This window comes from Oncorhynchus kisutch, linkage group LG6 (genome assembly GCF_002021735.2).
Source record: "Oncorhynchus kisutch isolate 150728-3 linkage group LG6, Okis_V2, whole genome shotgun sequence".
In the NCBI taxonomy this organism is placed as follows: Eukaryota; Metazoa; Chordata; class Actinopteri; order Salmoniformes; family Salmonidae; genus Oncorhynchus; species Oncorhynchus kisutch.
The window spans coordinates 50,061,048-50,081,558 of NC_034179.2; the positions used below are offsets into that span (position 1 = coordinate 50,061,048).

At 42.1% G+C, this 20,511-nt stretch overlaps 1 protein-coding gene across 47 annotated transcripts in view; it reads right to left on the reverse strand.

Annotated features, from left to right (window-relative positions):
* Positions 1-179: 179 nt before the first annotated feature.
* Positions 180-20,511, reverse strand: part of picalma (phosphatidylinositol binding clathrin assembly protein a) — a 52,204-nt gene continuing 31,872 nt past the window's right edge. For 2 of the 47 annotated variants that reach the window (XM_020485851.2, XM_031826854.1), the window contains 16 exons: positions 16,948-17,033; positions 16,190-16,313; positions 15,784-15,920; positions 13,731-13,831; positions 12,031-12,177; positions 11,371-11,454; positions 10,946-11,026; positions 10,614-10,706; positions 8,965-9,084; positions 8,740-8,770; positions 8,517-8,616; positions 8,158-8,181; positions 5,554-5,613; positions 3,864-3,968; positions 2,635-2,738; positions 352-768 (listed from right to left, as the gene is read on the reverse strand). In XM_020485851.2, coding sequence (XP_020341440.1) covers positions 2,646-2,738; positions 3,864-3,968; positions 5,554-5,613; positions 8,158-8,181; positions 8,517-8,616; positions 8,740-8,770; positions 8,965-9,084; positions 10,614-10,706; positions 10,946-11,026; positions 11,371-11,454; positions 12,031-12,177; positions 13,731-13,831; positions 15,784-15,920; positions 16,190-16,313; positions 16,948-17,033 — 1,386 coding nt within the window. In that variant the 3' untranslated portion in view covers positions 352-768; positions 2,635-2,645. Of the gene's footprint in view, positions 769-2,634; positions 3,583-3,863; positions 3,969-5,553; positions 5,614-8,157; positions 8,182-8,516; positions 8,617-8,739; positions 8,771-8,964; positions 9,085-10,613; positions 10,707-10,945; positions 11,027-11,370; positions 11,455-12,030; positions 12,178-13,730; positions 13,832-15,783; positions 15,921-16,189; positions 16,314-16,947; positions 17,034-20,511 lie in introns of those variants that run through there. The other 45 variants (XM_031826877.1, XM_031826878.1, XM_031826874.1 and 42 more) reach the window with 41 other exon arrangements.

The window sequence follows — 20,511 nt, forward strand, 5'->3', positions numbered from 1 at the left end:
AAGAAAAAAAAGACCCAAGCTCACAGAATTGACTATTGAATCATTAAACTTGTTTTATGCCAATATCACCCCAGGGTTGTGACTGAGCTACTAAGAACTGTGCTTGACATTATGCTGGTTCAGTCAGTTACATTTTTCCATCTTTATATTATTATTATTATTATTATTATTATTTTTTTTTTTTTTACTCAGTCACACTCAAACTCCAATTATACAAATCCAATCATACCCATGTATACACCTGAAGAGTTCAAGGTCATATCCTCCGTGGGTATAAATAAATAAACAATGCACAAGGAATGTCTACTGCAAACGTAATACAATTTCTTTTGGAAATCATGGTATAAACAGAGGTTAGCTTCACTAATCAGTTATGGTTCAATTAGATAATGTACGATTGATGATCGGATCAAGCAATTCTGTGATAAACCACTATTTTCCATACATAACAGCAAAGTCACAATGTCTCCCTTTCCGCAACCATTTGTATCTTTTACAGAAGACAAATGGGATGAGTGATCCCTGTAGAGGGGTTAGAATGGCAGCGCACACTGTTTCTCGGAAGACAAAATTACAAAATGGGATTCGTGTCCTATACTTGACGCCTCTTGGACATGGTTCCCCCCCCTTGAGTCCTTATTTGTGCTGATATTCTCGACGAGGAGTATAACAGTTAACTGGATTTTTGCTTGAAAGTTAGTCTCGCTGCTTCATGGTTTGTCTTCGGAGGGCAAGCGCCTCCTTTTTAAGTTACATGAACTGCATCTGCTGAGAGAAAGATAAAGGCCATGTTGAATGTATTTATTTTTTAAGTGCCAAACATTAATATTCCTTGTTCCTTGATAACCAACCAAGTTCCTTCACAAAATGTAGGCCAGAATATAATAGAACAATCTTTGTAGATATCATATTTTCTCCAGCACTTGCGTTCTCAGATGTGTGTTTGATCAGGACAGCAGTGTGTCCTCAAGGAAGGTCATTGACACGATTCAGTTAATCGCTGGTCCTGTGTCATGACAAGTTGAGAAGTCCTCCAGGCACAAAACAGGACATATGACATATTCTTAGATCAAAAATGCCTTCCATCCAGGACATACTTTTGGCCAAATCAAACACCTGAAAGCATAGTGCAAAATAAATGACTATCTATTAAATACATTCTGGCCACATTGATTTAATGCAAATGGAATGTATTGCAATGAAGATAACAGCAAAAAATTAAAAAAAAATTAAAAAAGGGGGGAAACGATTAAGTGTTTGAAGCAGAGATTTGAAACCGGTTCAGGGAACAGAACTGAACCGTAAAATACGATTTTTCAAGGAACAGAACCTTTACTTTAAAAGCATGGGAACCGGTGAATAACCTTATTTTACATTGCAGGCATGTTCTCAAGTCCCACAACAAAATCCCTATGTAAAATCCTCACTGTCACTCAAGAATTTATTCCAGTGTGTGCCTGCAAGCTGAAAATCTTTGCCTGTGCGATTAAGCTACCTGCCCTTCCCGAAGCATAGGCTACTGTACTGACGTTAGTTACAAGCTTGATTCAGAAGATAAGGAGAAAGATTTTTAATTAGCTAGAGAAGAATGGATTCACTTTTTCAATGCTAGTTAAGGACACTACAGGCCCAGTTATCACGTCTCAAGTTTGATCTATTAACTACAAAAAAGGTAAGATGTGTTTTTAATTCTGGTGCCACTCTGCACACACGAGCTTGCTAGCTTGCTCAAGCTTTCAAGCGCGCTAGCTAGCTCAAACTAAGGACATTCAAAATTGCTCCTCCTAGGTATAATTCTGGACCTAAGATAAGATACCCAGCACTTAGCCTCCTCAACGCTCTCTTCCCATCCTCAATTTCAGTCACATTTTACACAATGTAAACAACTAGCTTGCCTGTTCTATTAAGTAACTTAATGAGCTAAAAGTTTTTTAAAAATAATAATTTCAAACTTGATTTCACAGGCTAAAAATAAGAATTACAAACCAGTACTCTGAGGAGTTAACTGGTTCAGAACTTTATTTTGCTGGTCAGAACAGTGGAATATAACGATTGGAATATAATTTTGGTTCCACCCCTGGTTTGAAGCTTGAATTGCAGCATGATAAACAAACATACAGGGCTGAAGTCCACTCAAGAGAAAATTAACATTTACAATTCTCAAAGCGCTCGATTTTGTCAGCATAGACGTGTCAAAAGAAACCATATTCCTCCAATACTTGTACCATTTATTTTAACGGTCAACTTCCACAAGAGGCTGCTGATCATTTATGCAAATGCTTGTAAATGGACAGTGAATATTTAATGCACACCAATGTGGCTTTGTTTTCAAAAGAAATCTCAGTTTATGAAGTCTGTTAACAGCGCTGCTTTCACTACTTTGTCAAAATGTCACATGGGCCAATGTACTTTTCAAAAAGTGTTGTTTCGCAGTCTAGGTCATACTTCCGTGCAGACATGCAAGGCAACGGAGCAAGCGACATCTTACAGGAGGTTGAGTGATGTGAAGGGAAAGACTGGGCCATTAAGCTTTGAAGCACAAATAATTATCAAACCCAAGAGACATTGGTGTGTTGGCAAGCGGGGCAGACGTGTGCAGATATGAGCATGCAGTGCACACAGGACATGTTGTACCTAAAGAGGTTCTACAAGAAATCCTTGAGAGAGAGTTGTGCAAAGGGGTCCTTTCCTGGTGCTCTGAGAGGACTCTGACTGGAAGGACTAGAAGCTGCCGAGGGCTAGTTCAGAGAGAGAATGACAGGGTGAGGGGAATCGAGGAACGACTAGAGGGAAATTACAAACAAGAGGGGAGAACCTAGCTACAGATAAAGGGATCAGAATGGAGAGAACAGGCTCAGGTCCAGAGTGTAGCGCCCTAACACGGTCAATGTGGAGGTAAAACCTTACAGCTCTTGACAAGAGAACCGATAAAACGTGTCAGAAAAAAAACACATGCTTCACAAGATACTCTCCTAAGGTAGCTATTGTTCTGATTTAGAGCCTACTGAAGAGATGAAAGGAGGATGAGGGTGTTATATCCTATTCTAAATACTATGTTGACATGCCAGGCATCATTCAGAATAGCTGAAATGGTACGAGGGTGAATGAAAGCTCGTTCTGAATAGAAGTCCCAAAGCACAGAATTCCTATTGACCTCCAGAATATAATTCCTTAAGTCACTTGCCACTTTAAACCATTTACCAGTGATATTAAATAACCATGTGTATATTCCAATACCACTTTTATGGAGAATGAGTTGTGGGGCTGGACAATGCATCCTGCAGATATATTTTTCATACAGATAGCAGGCATACCACCTCAGAGGGTGTTTAAGTAGGCTACAGTCAGACGTCCTTCTATTGCAAGGCAGTAGGGAGCATGGTTGGGCTCAAATCCATTTCAAGTCGGCAAGTAAACTTGTCAAATTGCAATGTAATCGACTCCATTCTGAAAGATACTAGTTTGAGGACGTGAACAATCTAACCAGGCTCCTCCGAGGGCAGGGAGAGTTTGTAAATGCTCTGGGGGGGGGTGAAGTATCCCCAAGGTACAGATCAAGGTTCAGCTTCCCCTCATCTGTTCCTAACAAAGCGGAGATCCACATTAGGGCGAAACAGCTCAGAATCCAGCAGCGTAATATATGATCAATTCTAGTACATACTCTGCTGTTCTATCACACATGCATTGATGTCAGAAGGAATAAAAATGGTGTTTGAAATAATGTACATGGCAGTTTCACGACAATGGATTCCTACTTTGGTGCGGAAAATACTAAACTGACCCAAGATCAGCATCACCCTACTGCTTGGCATCTGTTCAGAGAAAAGCTACCAGGGAAGGGAGAAGAATGGAGAGTCCAGTACCTGTGCTCCTGGGGCCGTGCCAAAGGGGTTGGCTGGCCTCATGACTGGTTGGCTGTACATTATAGTGGGCTGGGTCATCATGCCCATGGAACCCATCTGAGGAGGCTGAAGGAAGACAAACAAAAAACGAAAACGTCATGAAAGTTTTGCGCGCACCAAACTCTCTCCTGCTGAAGAAATGGTGATAACATGAGCAATATATCAATTATTTCAGCGATATGATGGGTTACATAGTAGTATGATGTCTCATTTCAAGCACAGTCGAGTTAACAGAACAAAATCATTGTACATATCCTTGGCTGATTTGACACTGGTTACTGATTAACTATAGTTCAAATATAGCTCCATAATGAGACACGAGCACTGGGATGTAAAAGTTCATGGCTGATTCAGCTCATCTTGATGCATATCAACAGCTTGCATTGTCAATCATTACAAGGTGACATCCATTACAATGTCTTGGTCATTTTTCAATTTGATTGGTCATGGACCTTTTGGCTAGTCTGTGGTATTCCCCACCAAGATTCTCTTTGATAGAATTTAGAACCCCAGGAAACAGGGTCATGTTCATTACCGCACGCAATGGAAAACGAGCATTTCTTATTGGACATTACGGTTTTTCACCAGCAATATCTAATAACCCATCCGCATCCACCCGACTACATGCTAGTGAAAATCTGAGGCTGCATCCAACCCTAACCCACAAATACAGAAAATGCGCTATAGGCTACTCCAGAACAATTTACCACTTTCTTCTCCCCAATTTTTTGGTATCCAATTGATAGTAGTTAGTCTTGTCTCATCACTGCAACCCCTGTACGGACTCGGGAGAGGCGAAGGTCGAGAGCCATGTGTCCTCCAAAACCCTTAGCCGCACTGCTTCTTGACACAACGCACATCCAACCCGGAAGCCAGCCGCACCAATGTGTCGTACACCTGGCGACCTAGTCAGCGTGCACTGCGCCCGGCACAGGAGTCGCTAGTGCGCGATGAGACAAGGAAATCCCTGCCGGCCTAACCCGGATGATGCTGGGCCAATTGTGCGTCGCCCCATGGGCCTCCCGGTCGCGGCCGGCTGAGACAGCCTGGGCTAGAAGTCTGGGCTAGAATCCAGAATCTCCAGTGGCACAGCTTGCGATGCAGTGCCTTAGACCACTGCGCCACCCGGGAAGCCCGCAGAACCATTTTTTGACAGGGGGTGCAGGATTCTGTTTTGCCATTTAAAGACATGTTTCTGCTTAGAAATTGTACAGAGTTTATGCTGGTGAAATTTAACATTTTGATCATTGCCCTATGGCTTCATTGAAAGCACAGGGATGGGTGCCTTTGCATCGGAAGATCTAGAGTCATAAAATGTCAAATAGGGCTGATCTACGATCAGGCCCCCTCCTGTCCATTCCTTATAATCTAAAAGGCAAAACTGATCCTACATTGAGATGTTTTATGAACCCGGGCCCTGGAGTGAACCAGAGGCAAATGTATAATCTTAAAAATAAAATAGAAATAAGTAAACCCAACAAACAATTGTTATTGGTTCAAAGTGTAGAATTCTCTGTCAGCTAAAAACAAGGTTCAGAAACATAATTAATGTACTGAGGGAGGCATTCACAAAGCTCCAGAAGTCAGATATGGTTGCACATTCTCACGACGATTGAGGCATGGCTGCAATAGCTTGAAAAGAAGATCTTACCATTCCATATGCCATCATTCCCGTCGGCGTTGTTGCAGGGAAGGCCATGACAGATGGTGCCTGAGATAACAAGCAAAGATGGTCACTCAATAAACCAGGACACTCCGTCACTTTTACGCAGTTAGCATATAACCAATTGTAAATAATGACCGTTTTATATTCATGTTTATTTAGTTCATTAATCACTTTTGCAAAACAGGTGCAAATGCTTAGTCATTTTGGTCCGTATAGTTCCCTCTCCAGAAACAACCCACCTGAACAAAGTTGTCTTTGTTTATCTCTCAGACAAGCTACAATTGTCCCATTCACATGCAACACTTCAGTCTCTTTGCCTGCCTGCTCCCACTTTGGCAAGACTAATGGCACATCTGGCAAACATTTGGCATGCCTGTCCTTATTCCCCCTAGTTTACCCTTACAGTGTGTGTTAGGGTGAGAGCGAGAGAGAGCGAGAGAGAGCGAGAGAGCCCTGAAGCAAGAAGCTGTTACTTGCAGGTGCAGAGCTGCTCTTCTGAGAAAGACAGCGCGAGGGGGGCTTTTATAGAGAAACTACTAGACTCTCAAACAGCCCTCAGAGTAGTAACAAACCCCGATTTGTTTCAACATCACAGGCCTTTCAGTTGAATGAAAAGGCACCCTCAGGAAGGAAATATTTAATCAGCAAATCATGCCATTGAAAAACAGACAGAATGAACAAGTGGACGTATATAAAACATAAATGTGGGTTTCATTACATACTCAGCACTTGTTTCGATAGTCCAACAGCCATTTTTCAACTTTCAAAGCATACTCGGCAGACAATATAGGCCATGCAAAACGATTGCAGACACTTGCTTGAATAGGAAAATATGGAGGTAATTATCAGGTTCCGGAGAAGCTCACTCTGCTACTGCACCTCTGAAAGTCATTATAGCCCAGCACCTTCTGACAACACTAAAACACAATGTTGATAATTTAGGCCAGGGAGTCCACTGTGGAAGCTTAAAATCACAGTCAATTCAATGGGACAGAAACCATTCCTAGTAAAGTTCTGATTCAAAGACTCTTACCAGAAAGTGTCCAGGGTGAGGTGAAAAAAAAAAAAAAAAAAAAGCTACATTTTGCTTAAAACATTAATTATTTGAGTTTTGGAATCCCGTTTTGATCGTGTTGCCCAAAAGGTTAACATCTTAATCAAACATAATGCTTACAAATATTGGTGTACGGCATTTTTTTTATGTCAAGTATCAGGGAGACTGAACATCCAAACATCGCCCAAAAAATTTACCTGTATTTCCATTCAAAACAAAGGCCGCTTTCAACAGCTTGGAAGCTGAGTCATTATTCTTGGTGACCAAGGTAACCACCGTAATGTTTATTTTTTTGTGATCGATTTTACAACCATTAACCTTCCACTGAATTATCAGTTAGAATGTGGCAAATCTTAACTCCGGGTTTTCACCAGATACTATTTATAATGCCCAAACAGAAAGCAGTCATTTTTAATGAAAGGGAGGTGAAGTGCAGAGGCTTGACGGTGCCATCAGAACTTTATGCAAATCATGAGCAGTCGTTTTGCGATAACCAAACTGGGGTGTCTTGCTAGCCTCCCAGCCAACATGCAGTTTGGCACACTGTTCAGAAGAGAAAGGAAAAAATAAATATATATTTTTTAAATCGAAGAGATGACTTACACTAAAGTGATGTCTGGGTAAAACATAGCATAAAGCTTGTTAGTTGTAGATCATGCAGCTACCCAAGAGCTTACCTTCTTGTCCATCCTCCCATTGGCCTTGACAGTATCAATAGACAAAAGGTACCATGGTCTTTCGGCATATTTCTATAACAGTTCTCACTTGATAATTGCGGACTAGGCTTTTGTTGTTGTAAGAATGCTTATTTAACATTCTTATGGAAACACCATACCAACTCACAAACCATGGAAACCTTTTTGGAAACCCTTCAGTCATGAGCTTGGAGAACACCGTCTTAATGACATTTGAAAGGGTTGTCAACAGGCGAGATCAGCTTATGGAAACAGATCTTGTTAACTTTTACCGAGTTAGAGTGGTCTAGTGGTTACACCACCACCCTCAAAAGGGGTGTTCCTATTGTAGAAATTCAGATAGTAGGGTGAAACATTTTGGAACTAAAACAGGTTGTCATGTTATGACTGTCGTGGTGTCACAACAGTTATGTCCTTATTATACAGGTAGTATGTGACCCTTAATGCAGGCTCAGAGTAATGCGTGACCAGAAGTTAAACAAAGACCACAAAGGATTATAAAAAAACAATGTACAGTAGGTGTAACAACGGTTCATGGATGTATTCTTATAGTCTAGAGACATGTCGTTAGACCTAGTATAAACCAGCCTTTGGAGATCAAAGGGTTGAGGCGAGGAGGAGAGGTCAGTCATGACATATCATGCTGTGGCATCGGTGTTAGATTGAGGTCAGCAGGTCGTAAGGCGCCCACGGGGCAGACCGCAGGGCGGGTGATGAGTGACCCGGGCCTCTTGGCCCACAAGTCAGAGAGAAGACGTGACTGGGTGAATGTGTGGGGTTAATACCAGGCATGCCAGCTTTGGTAAAAGTGCAGGAAACGGTACGACCATTGAAACTTACGTATTGTGGGAAATGCATTCCATTCTGTATTTTTTCCCCCAGGAGAACAATTATTCAATGCAGCAGACATTTGAGACAGAGATTAGAAAATATTGAAACAAAAAATACAAGTTCAGTTAACACAGTAAAAAAAAAAAAACACTAAAAAGGCAGTTGGTGCTTCCTGTCCATATGATCCGTATGCACCAGGAACTTAAACCAAGCAGCGTTTGGGTTGGATAAACAATTCCAAAAGCAGATGAGGAAATGACACATTTACTTTCATAAATCGTATAATTTATATTGATCACCGCAATCGATTTTTGTGATCAGAACTTTGAAAACTATAGATAATCAAGACTTATACCGAACAAACTTACCATGGTGGCAGGGTTCCATGTGGTAGAGGGAGCAGTCTTTGGTTGCCAATTGTTTCCACCTGTCAACTTCTTCTCACCAGGCTGACTCCAATGAATATCACTAAATAAAAAATGGAAATGTTAATTATTATTCATTTCACTGCCATATCAGTATTGGGGGGGGGAATAAAAATTTAAAAACGTTTTTAAAGTGATTCCGGTTTAGTTAACATAGCATTCTTACTTTTTTGCCACGCCATTGCCAATTCCCAAATCTGAAAAGGAAGAGAATGAATTGACAGTTGAGTGCATAGAGCCACTGATTTGACAATGTCCAACAGAGCTGGCACGTGACACTTCATCTGGAAGCTGGTCTGCAAATTTTTTTGGCTATTCATCAATAGCATATGCAGTTGACCATTACAGTAAAGTAGGAGAAAGGCCTAAGGAGCACGTTAATGATACATACTGCCGACAAGGTTAGCCAAGGACGAGTCCAGGTCGTCGGACACCAGCTTCCCAGGCTGCTGCCCGCTGGGGATTTGCCCCTGGCCGGGCAAGGAGGCCACTGTGGGTTTGAGGATGCCACCTAAAACATTGTTTTAAAAGAAAGGGGGGCAGGGTGGGAGGGAAGGAGTGACGGAGGGGAAAAGCAGGTAGTAAAGGAACGCCAGACGACACACAACAATGACACACAACACCAGAGACGAGACAGGTAAGAGGAAATGGTTAACGTGAGCGAAATGGGAAGCGGGTGTCGCATGAGAAAAATGACATTTCTGGCAGTCCGGGACTAAGGAGTGTGTAGTCAACTCACTCACCCAGTCATGCATGTGCCATGCAAAAGCCAAGGCCCAAAGTGTGTGTTCACCCAATGGACAAGGGAGAGAAACAAAAACAACAGTGAGGTCGTGAGCGAAACGCCCCAAAAACCACACATTACATACGTGTACATTCTCCTCTCTTCACTAACACTTTATTGAGCTGACAAATGTTCCCATCGGTGACGTGCTTATGACCTCATAGGCCCAACTACTCAGGGGCAGTAATCTATATTAAGAGAGTGATATAGTCCCAATACTAATTTCCTAAGCTCTTCCGTTTTCCTTAAAGATCATGCAAGATTAGACAATGTGAAAGGAATAAAATAACTAGATGGACTTCAGGAATACTACACAAAAAAAAACACAACATCATGCATTTTACATCCTGTTGTATCATGGAATGTTTTTGCTTTCCATAAAGTGCTTTATCTTGAAAAGACGAAGAGAAAAAAAAGTGGGGGGGATTTTATTAACAATAGAAAAATTGACAAAGTACTAAAATATGTTTTTTGAAAGTAGTATTCTTTTAAAAAGAGACAGTATTCCTTTAAACTATGCTAAATGCATCATACTGGCTGCATTTTGAAAGTTGATAGCTTGCAAAACATTCTGGGACTATATCAACGGGATAATGAAACAAATACCAAAACATAGCTTTTGGGAAGTTTCTTTTAAGTGTTATGTTACAGTGTGATGCTGAGGAAAGCACTACCCGGAGTCTTTGGGTTCTATTCATGACAAACTGCCATGTTGCAGGCCCCAGCAGTGAGAGTTCAAAAAGTGTTCGTTAAAGAAGCTCAAAGGCACCAGAGCAGACCTGAAAACAGTGCATACGAATCCCTGAGGGAAGTCTGTGCTTTCCCATCCCCCAAAATATAAAAGAAAACGAATGCTTTTTTTGAACACTTCAAAGCAAATCATTCATGCCCATATTTCATGGTGGTACATTTTCTCAATCATTGACCAAGCACTCGCTGCAAGTATATTGAAGTTATTTCCAAAACATCCAATCCCCAAGCACTGCGATGGCCCATGAGGTGAGTTGCCCCCAGTGGGCAGCAGAGGATGTGGTGCCCATGGGATAAGCATTATGTTGCCCCTAGACACTGTTCTATGTTCAGGTTTGTGATTCCCCTCTGATGGTTAAGGTTAGAATTAGGAGAGGGTAAGCTGATCCTAGAGATGTGCCGAAGGGTAACTTATGTGAAGCGACAGAACACTTCAAAGCAGATCATTTCATGCCCATATTTCATGGTGGTAAATTGGGAGAGGTAGGGGGATATGTGATCTTTACCAGCCGAGTCCACGTTGTTGCCAAACACAGAGTCAAAGTCGACATTAAGGCCTCTGGCGGTCTGAGGCTGCGGGGTGGGAGAAGCTGAGAACCCTGGGTCAGAGGAAACAGAAGAGTGTTGGGGGCTGATATTAGTTGAGGCATTAATCAAGCCATTAAGCTTTCTGGTGTAAAATTGAAGTAATTTCTTTCACTTGTTAACTTAATTAGCCATCTTCAGCCATCTTGCAGAAACCCTTGTCTATTCAAATCTATTCTGTACATCCAAGTTCACTATTCGGACCAGAGATAAGACAAGGAGACAGTAGGAATGGCAAGCCCCAGGTACTTACCTCCAAATAGACCAGCTACAGCAGGGGGCTCAGATTGAAAGAGAGGGGTGGTAGGGTAAGATGCTGGCCCACAGAAGGAGTCTGACACAACCAGAGGCAAGCAGGAAGGATGGACAGCAAAGAGAGGCCGTTTTAGAAGGCACATTGAGAAACAAGATTAGAAATGAAGATAAACGACAAATGAGAAGTATAGCACCAGAAAAGTGCACAAGATGGTCAAAATGGAAAAGTAAAATCTAGCAGAAGAGTTTGTGAAAAGGAAGGAATTCTTCAAAAAGCTTAAACACAAAATCCTAGTACTCAAAGCAAAACGGCAATCAGGAAAGCAGCTACACCAGAGCAAACATGAACCCGGGGTAGGTTCAGGGTCCTATGTTTCCGTGGTTTCCAGAAAACATAGGTCAGTTGGGTTCCCCATCAAGTACCTGAGATAAACTGCTCTATCCGCACTGTGTGCTCATGATCAGATGTAATGGAGGTGCTCGAATCAATAAAGGGATTGTAATGATCTGGAGAATCAAAAATAAAATACAAATTCAAGCAACAATGCGATTGGTTTCCTTATCACTTAAAATAGAGAAAAAAAGAGGCAAAAACAAATGACAGAAGTCTGTTACATTATATACATTATATGAGGAAAAAGAGTCAGCGGCATTCAAATCTCCTGTGTCATCACAGCACACAGTCAAACAATATACTGTCGCAGCAAGTGTTTTAGGTAACGGTGCTAGAAATTGACAAAGACCACACGGTCGAAATGCATCATCTTTATCAAAATAAAAGTGCACCATATACTTAAAACATTGTTGGTGCGGTCATTTATGGGAAACGCTATCACTTTTCTTTATTTGGAATACCAAAGACCAACAACGACCCAGATAAGCACCAGATTCCTGAAAAAAAACATTGGTAGCGCCAGCACATCTAACTACAACATCATATACCCCATGTAAATACAAATCACACGCACTCACAGCTTGAGGTGAAAAACTAGGACAAAGAGGGCAGAATGGTGCATCCAGGCTGAATACGACAAATGGGGACAATTGACAACACCCCATAATAGAAATAAAAATGTTGTTTACCACCAAACATTTCATGACTGGGTGTCCTAGAACTAACACCATCGGAAGAGTCGACAGGTAGATGGACAGCATCAACAACAGGATGTGATAGGAAAGGGTTAAAGTTTGGAATGGAGTCATCTACAGCTTCTGTAGAAGTGAAAGGATCTACACAGGCAAAGGGAACAAACAGAAGAAGAGAACCGGGAGGTATTAGTAGAGGACGATGAGTCAGGTCAAACGAAGCATGCAGAAACACAACACAGGGTGCGGCAGAACATAAAACCCACACCAGAATTCTTCATGAACTGAGTTCTCTTATAAAAAATAAACAGCCTCACTGTCACAAAAATTGTATCTAAGCTACAGTAAGCAATATTTGACATGAAGCAGGTTCTTCTATCACATGCATCTAACCCCATCATAATAGGTTTACACCAAAGGCCATATACTAAATTTGTGCACCAGTCCAAAATGTTCACTTCTTCACATGAAACAAACAGCCTTAAAAAAGGTATACTTCAGAATTTTGGCAATGCCCTTTATCTAATTCCCTAAAGTAAGATTAACTTGTAGATACCATTTGTATGTCTACGTGTTCAGAATAAAAGGAAGTTTAGTACTTTCGCAAGCCAATGCTAACTAGCGATAGCACAATGACTGGAATAAAACAAAAGAACGTTTTAGTTGAGGGACACTAAACTTGGTGTATTTGTAAGTGAAAAGGCAAACAGGTTGGTTTGTATCTAATCATTTCAACCTTATTATTTACTTTCCATTTGATACAAGACCCTGAATTCCAAAGCACACAACATTACAGGGCACTCAAGATAAAGGTCCCTCTTAATTTGCCACCTCTGTCATGAGGTTTAACTACCAATCCCATGAATGGACAGAAGGTGTCATAGCAATCAGATGTGGTAAATTAACAACTTGAATATGTGCACAGTCCAGCCGGAGTTGCTGACAGTTTGCCTAGCAAACTACCAAACTGTGATTTAACTGTTGATTGACTTTAGCTGATATTGAGAAGTCTCACCACGCAAATTTTATTTTACCCCCTATTTTCTCCCCAATTTCTATCTAGTCTCATTTCTGCAACTCCTCAACAGGATCGTGAGGCAAAGGTCAAGTCACGCGTCCGCCAAAAAGCGCTTCTTAACACCCACCTGCTTAACCCAGAAGCACCAATGTGTCGGAAGAAACACCGTTCTACTGACGACCGAGGTCAGCCTGCAGGCACACGGCCCGCCACAAGGAGTCGCTAGAGTGCGGTGAGCGGAGTGAAGCCCCCCTGGCCAAACCCTCACCTAACCCTGAAGACGCTGGGCCAAATTGTGTGCCGCCCTATGGGACCCCCGATCACAGCCGGCTGAAATACAGCCCGGGATCGCACCCGGGTCTGTAGTGACACCTCTAGCACTGCAATGTAGTGCCTTAGACTGCTGCGCCACTCAGGAGGCCTCGCCACCCAATTCAAGTTCCCCAATAGCCTTCAGGAGTTAGGTCAAATACACAAGGAATATCCCTAACCAGCAAACTGAGTTAATAAGTTGTTTAAGTAGGCACAAGCTTGCTTGAACATGTATGACTATGACACATGTACAGGCCTATCACATTAGTTTACACAGAGGAATACAATGAAAGAGTGTGTATATGTACAGTATGCTTGTCAATAAGGGGTGTAAAACAGGTGTTCACGGTGTGATGGGAGCTTTCACCTCCCCATGTGTTGGCTGTCGGCAGGCCAGTGGAGATGGGCAGTGCCTGCTGCTGAAACACAGGCTGCAAGTCCAGCAGGTCGCTCGCCGCCTTGGAAGTGCTTGAGTGGAGGAAGAGAAGTGTAAAAGACAAAGATTCAGTCTCCCAAAAAGCTAAATCCCCAACTCTACCGTAGCATATTCAAAAGGTTTTCATAACGCTCAAGGTAGAAGTTGCATCTAGTAGACGTGGGAGGCTTTCTACCTTTTCCTTACTCCCACCCCTCACCTACAAAAAAAAAAAAGTTTTAAAAAATCCCAAACATTTCAAGCACACACACTGAAGACAAACTTTGCAGTCTTGTTTGAGCAGTCGAGCAGGTGAAACAGTACTCTGAAAGTCACATGCAATCAATAACCTTTGAACAGCCAGAGGCACTCCTTGAACAGCTACCCTGATCTGACTCGAACATGGGAATGCAATACGTTCTAGAGGTGCAGTTAAGCAACAAGCACCCTTGCCATCCACCTTAATGTTGAGATATAATTGTATCATTATAAATGCTTACATTTTATGTATGAGATTATTTTTTTAGAAGTACTTTGACATTCATGCAACTGTGGCACGACAGATACATTCCATTGGCATCGATTTCTTTAGGTGGGCAAAGGCACAGTGTGTAAGAATAGATGGGCAGACCTATTAATAGCAATGGAGTATTTGGCTATATGGTAACATGGCACTGACTGTCTTGTCTGGCTTCTCTTGGAATAGTCCCTGAACTACTGAGCAGTGGCTTGCTAGTGTGGAAGGAGGTTTGCCCAGTCTAAATTCAACAACCTCAACCACAAGGCTACTATTAATGCCCCACTCAAAGATCTGAAATAACTGGATGGGTAAACAAACAAACATAATGTGCATCCCAAATGGCACCCTATTCCCTATATGGCTCTGGTCAACGGTAGTGTACTTTGGGGAATAGGATGCCTTTTGGGACACACACATCAACTCCACAAGGAGTTGTGATCATATCAGTGCCTAGACACTATGCATGTAATCTAGTTTTTTGGCCAACACCACCACTTTTACATTAATGTGCACTGAAAATAATTGAATTACAATAGTAGACACGGGTACATAAAACCACACAGAAAAAGGAAACCGCAACATTGTCTTAGAGCGTTGGGCCACCACAAGCCAGAACAGCTTCAAATGCGCCTTGGCATAGATCCTACAAATGTCTGGAACTCCATTGGAGGGATGCGACACCATTCTTCCACGAGAAGTTCCATAATGGTGTTTTGTTGATGGTGGTGGAAAATGCTGTCTCAAGCACCGCTCCAAAATCTCAGATAAGAGTTAAATTGGGTTTAGATCTGGTGACGGACAACCATGGCATATGGCCAAACTATTCAGTGACCACTTGTGCCCCGTGGATGGGGCATTGTCATCCTATGGGGGGCATAGCCATGGTAGCCAATATAATGGCCTCCCCAGCATTTTTATGCATGACCCTAAGCACAATGGGATGTTAATTGCAGAAGCACCCACTTTCAATATACTTTGTTTGTATCCCTCATTTACTCAAGTGCTTCCATTCATATAGGCTGTTTCCTGTATATAAAAAGTACTTTGGCCAGCCAGCATGGCATCTATGATGGAGTGGAAGTACATTTTAAATAAAGAAACATAACTGTGAGGGGTTAGGCAGTTTATTGATAAATGACAGTGCTACCAACCTTTATGAACGAGCTGGCAGCAAAGCAATGGCACCAAACTCCTCATTATTTTGCTCAGCACAAGTTTTATTAGCTAGCCGAGTAACTAAAGTTTGTCTGTATGAACTACTAACATTCCTCAGTCTACGCAACTTCACAGCATTTTGCTAGACAGACCCGACAGCTGTTTGAGTATCAGCCTCTGCCTTCACTACTCTGCCATGTTGCCTGCTTAGTGACAGACTCTCCTCGCTCCATCAGTTACACTGGGAAGACACTGGTGTTGATGGTCAGAAGGGAGGAGGCAGTCGGGCATAGATATGGGTAAGGGCTAGGATAGAAGGGGTGCTCTCACCTGTTTGCGAAGCTGGGTGTGGAGAAGAGGTCAATAGCCGGTGCTGTGTTGATGGTCCCACCGTCCATTGACACAGGGGAGGCAGCTGTGGTGGCAGAGAAAGAAGGCCCCTTCTGGAGGTCCTTCAGACGCTGCTCCTAAGTAGACCGGGACAAATTCAACAAAACCCAACACCAGGCCTACCTACTAGCCAGATCAAATTAAAATACAAGCTCTGAAAATGTTATTTTTTTTACTTAATTTGGTGCTGGGGAGTCACTGGAATCATCAGCCAATGACTAATGACCTCAGGAGAGCAATTTATGAGCTAAAAAAATAATAATCCCAAAACACTGAAAAGCCAGAACAGATTAAACCCAGTAGGGTAATATGCAGAGCGAACAAGGGCACTAGAAGAAAAATGTACCTTTAGCGCTTTTAGGCGAGCCTGCTCTTCCTCTAGAGCTGCCTGTTTCTCCCTCTCGTCCACTTTGGTGAAAGATATGCCCGTGTTGGCCAAAGAGGAGACAGCATTGGAGAGTGTGCTAGCCCTTAAGGGACAGAAAAAGAGGAAGAGACAGGGTTCAGCGGGGGGGGGGGGGGGGGGGACTGTTAACAGGCCATTGTCAAAAGTGCTGTGCTGACAGAAGAAAAGTTATACAAGCTCAGTAAAATAAAGTGGTGCATATTTTTACAACTGCACTTCGATAGATGGCTACAATAGTAGCAGGAGATTGGCATAAAATAGAAAGGATTTCTGCTTGAGGGATAATTCAATTTTATAATACACTTCTCCATTTCTAGACAGAAACCCTGTATGAGCACTGATGGTCAGTGCACATAATTATAGTGCATTCAAAGACACAAAAAGGAAACAAATCAAATGCCCCTGATATTAGCCACAAAACAATGTAGGACTTGCATAAATTGAAGATAAAAACACTGCAACTGTAGCTCCCGGAGCATTTGTCAATATTTTCAAGGAAACAACTGGCAAAACACAGAAAAGGAAAAGCATACATTGGACCACAGTAACAAAACATATTGTTGGGATTGCTGCCCACCAACAAACACTTCAGCTCCAACTCATACCCACTTGCTAAATTTAGTGCCTGAGCAAACAGGCTTTGTCTAACTGGACTGCATTGGACTGGCAAGTGAACAAAGGGAAGGGAAAAGGACTACCTGCTGGCTGCTGTGGAATCTTTCACCTTCTTCCCTTCTAAAGAAGCCAAATGCTGCTCCAAGGCATCTAAGAGGCTACTGGGGGCCTATTATAATGGAAAGACACAGTGAGTTCAAATTTCAGAAAAAAATATAAAATCACAACCGGGTAACAGCAGAAGGAAACACAAACAGTAAGGATGCTCAGCTATTTCACAACGCACACGAAGAGAACGTACTAGGCTTACAAACACAGAAAGAGTGAGATAGATACTTACACAAACTGTAATCTGAAGATGGAAAATTAAGGAAAGATACAGAATATGAAGGTGATAATTGTCAGAGATAATAAAATAGGTTTTGGGAGAAAGGTACCAACTAACTAAAGGAATTTAAACCAAATCAAAAACAGTAAAATACAAAGCACAAAATGAGACCTTGTAAAATACTGCTGGTCTTGGTAAAGCACCATCTGAACATGTTCGTAAAAACAATGTTAAAACATGTTATTCTAAGATTAGGTAAGTAAGTGAGAGAAACAGTTAACTGCCAAAATAAAGGAAACCCTTGAGTAAGTGATGTATACAAAGTATTGAAAGCAGGTGCTTCCACAGGTTTGGTTCCCGAGTCAATTAAGCAATTGACAGTCCATGTAGAAAAATGCCCAGTGGCAAATTTTTTTGGCTAGAAGAGATCTGTGACTTGGTCTCAAAAGGAACATATGGGGGGTGTCACTAAATATAACTAAATTGAAATTGAACCGGTAATCAAAGTAGTCCCCAAAAGCAATAATTTATCATGAGGGCCATAAACAATAACAAGTACTCCTGCCATATGCCAGGGAAGGTTCAAATAGCATCTTCCTGGTAGAAATATTTATAAACTGCTGAGGTGTAATCACTTAACACAGGCTCAATTAAAAACAGTACAAATCTGATAAAATATGACATTTTATATGAATCATTTCCTATAACAAAACTGTATGAAAGATTGTATACTATATTTAGAAACAATAACTAAGATGTCACCTTCCTTATAACTGTAAAATACATTTGTACATTTAAAATGTTAGATTTATATTTTCTACAGGGTCTCTCGATCTAAACATCTGCCCACACCGCTGTGAACGTCAGAGCTCTAGCTTGGCTTCCTGAACTCGCCTTTCATCTCTTATTAATCTTGTCCATCTATGACAAAGTGTTTGTTTCAAATCTATGAGTCTATGATGTGATCTTCCTGTCTGGGTTGGCACCCCCCCTTGGGTTGTGCAATGGCAGAGATCTTTGTGGGCTATACTCGGCCTTGTCTGCATAATTATGTCTAATTTGTCGAAGCTCAGTAATTTGTTGAAGCTAATTTGGCAGCAATTACAGCCTCGAGTCTTTGGTATGACACTACAAGCTTGGCACACCTGTATTTGGAGAGTTTCTCCCTTCTCTGTAGATCCTCTTAAGCTCTGTCAGGTTGGATGGGGAGCGTCGCTGCACAGCTATTTTCAGGTCTCTCCAGAGATGTTAGATTGGGTTCAAGTCCGTGCTCTGGCTAGGCCACTCAAGGACATTCAGAGACTTGTCCCCGAAGCCACTCCTGCGTTGTCTTGTCTGTGTGCTTAGGGTCGTTGTCCTGTTGGCAGGTGAACCTTCACCCCAGTCTGAGGTCCTGAGCAGATTTTAATTGAGGATCTCTGCACTTTCCTCCGCTCATCTTCGCCTTGATCCTGACTAGTCTCTCTGTCCCGGTCACTGAAACACATCCCCACAGCATGATGCTGCCACCACCATGCTTCACCGTAGGGATGGTACGAGGTTTGCTCCAGATGTGACGCTTGGAATTCAGGCCAAAGAATTCAATCTAGTTTCTCATGGTCTGAGTCTCTTTAGGCGCCTTTGGGCAAACTCCATGTGCCTTTCACTGAGTGGCTTCAGTCTGGCCACTAACATAAAGGCCTGATTGGTGGAGTACTGCAGAGATAGAGGAACCTTCCAGAAGGACAACTATCTCCACAGAGGAACTCTAGAGCTGTGTCAGTGATCATCGGGTTCTTGGTCACATCCCTGACCAAGGCCCTTCTCCCCAGATTGCAGTTTGTCCGGGCAACCAGCTCTAGGAAGAGTCTTGGTGGTTCAAAACTTCTTCCATTTAAGAATTATGGAGGCCAATGTGTTTTTTGGGACCTTTAACGCTGCAGAAATGTTTTGGTACCCTTCCCCAGATCTGTGCCTCGACACAATCCTGTCTCTGGGCTCTACTAACAGTTCATTTGACCTCATGGCTTGGTTTTTGCTCTGACATGCACTGTCAACTGTGGGACCTTGGAAAGGCACACACACAGGTCTATACAAATCATGTCCAATCAATAAAATCTACCACAGGTGGACTCCAATCAAGTTGAAGAAACAGCAAGGATGATCAATGGAAACCTGAGCTCAATTTAAGTCTCATAGCAAAAGGTCTGAATACCACGCAAATAAGGTTGCTTATTTAATACATTTTCAAAAATGTCTAAAACCCTGTTTCTGCTTTCATTATGGGATATTGTGTGTAGATTGTTGAGGATTTGTTTTTATTTAATCTATTTTAGAATAAGGCTGTAACGTAACTACATTTGTAAAAAGTCAAGGGGTCTGAATGCTTTCCAAACGGAACTGTCGGAACCGGTACCAGAACCAAGGAGGTGTGGGGGGCTTGGATTTACTGTCCTGGTTACCGGAAATCCCCACAAGGATAGTAAAATCAAGGAACCGTTCCCCAGTGCCCAAGAACAAAGGCTATTTTAGGCTCAAGGTTTATGGAAAATAGGAGTGTAAATACATTTCAGCTTCCCACAAGGACAGTAAAATATTTGCTGTGTGTGTGTGTGTGTGTGTGTGTGTGTGTGTGTGTGTGTGTAAGTCAGCAGATCTATCTGAATTTCACCTATCGGATAGGATTAAATGCATAGCAATAGAATGAATAGAGTGGACTAATCATTGTCTTAAATGGGGACCCGCGTTCTATTAATTACATTTCAATGCATTTAATCCTGCAAAATCCAGATAATTCATTTTTGAAAAACTGGGCCCAGATTTGCAACCCAATTGAACACTTAAGGGAGATTCTGTAGAGGCGCCTGAGACAATGTTTTCCACCACCATAAACAAAACGCCAACTTAAAGAATTTGAGGAAGAATGGCACCACATCCCTCCAATAGAGTTCCAGACACTTGAAGAATCTACATCGCATTGACACTGTTCTGCCAACTTGTAACGCCCTATTAAGACACTTTATGGTAGAGTTTACTTTATTTTGGCAGTTACCTGAAGCTAAGCTAAGCTATTTCCAATATATGCAAAGTAGGTGTATTATTTTCCTCCTAGTTCTTTCATCTCGGCTCTAGCCAACTCGATATAGCCCTTGACAAAGGCAGATGTTAACACCTTTGTGCTGTATGCAGTGCAAGGTCAGGGGAGAGCGAGTGAGGCCTGGTTTGAATGCAAATTAAGTGCACCCTTCTTTTCTCCCTGCCTTGCTCACAGGTCTAGAAGTGATTGGATAGATGAGAGAAAGGATATCAACCCATTGCTATTGCTTTCACCAATCCAACC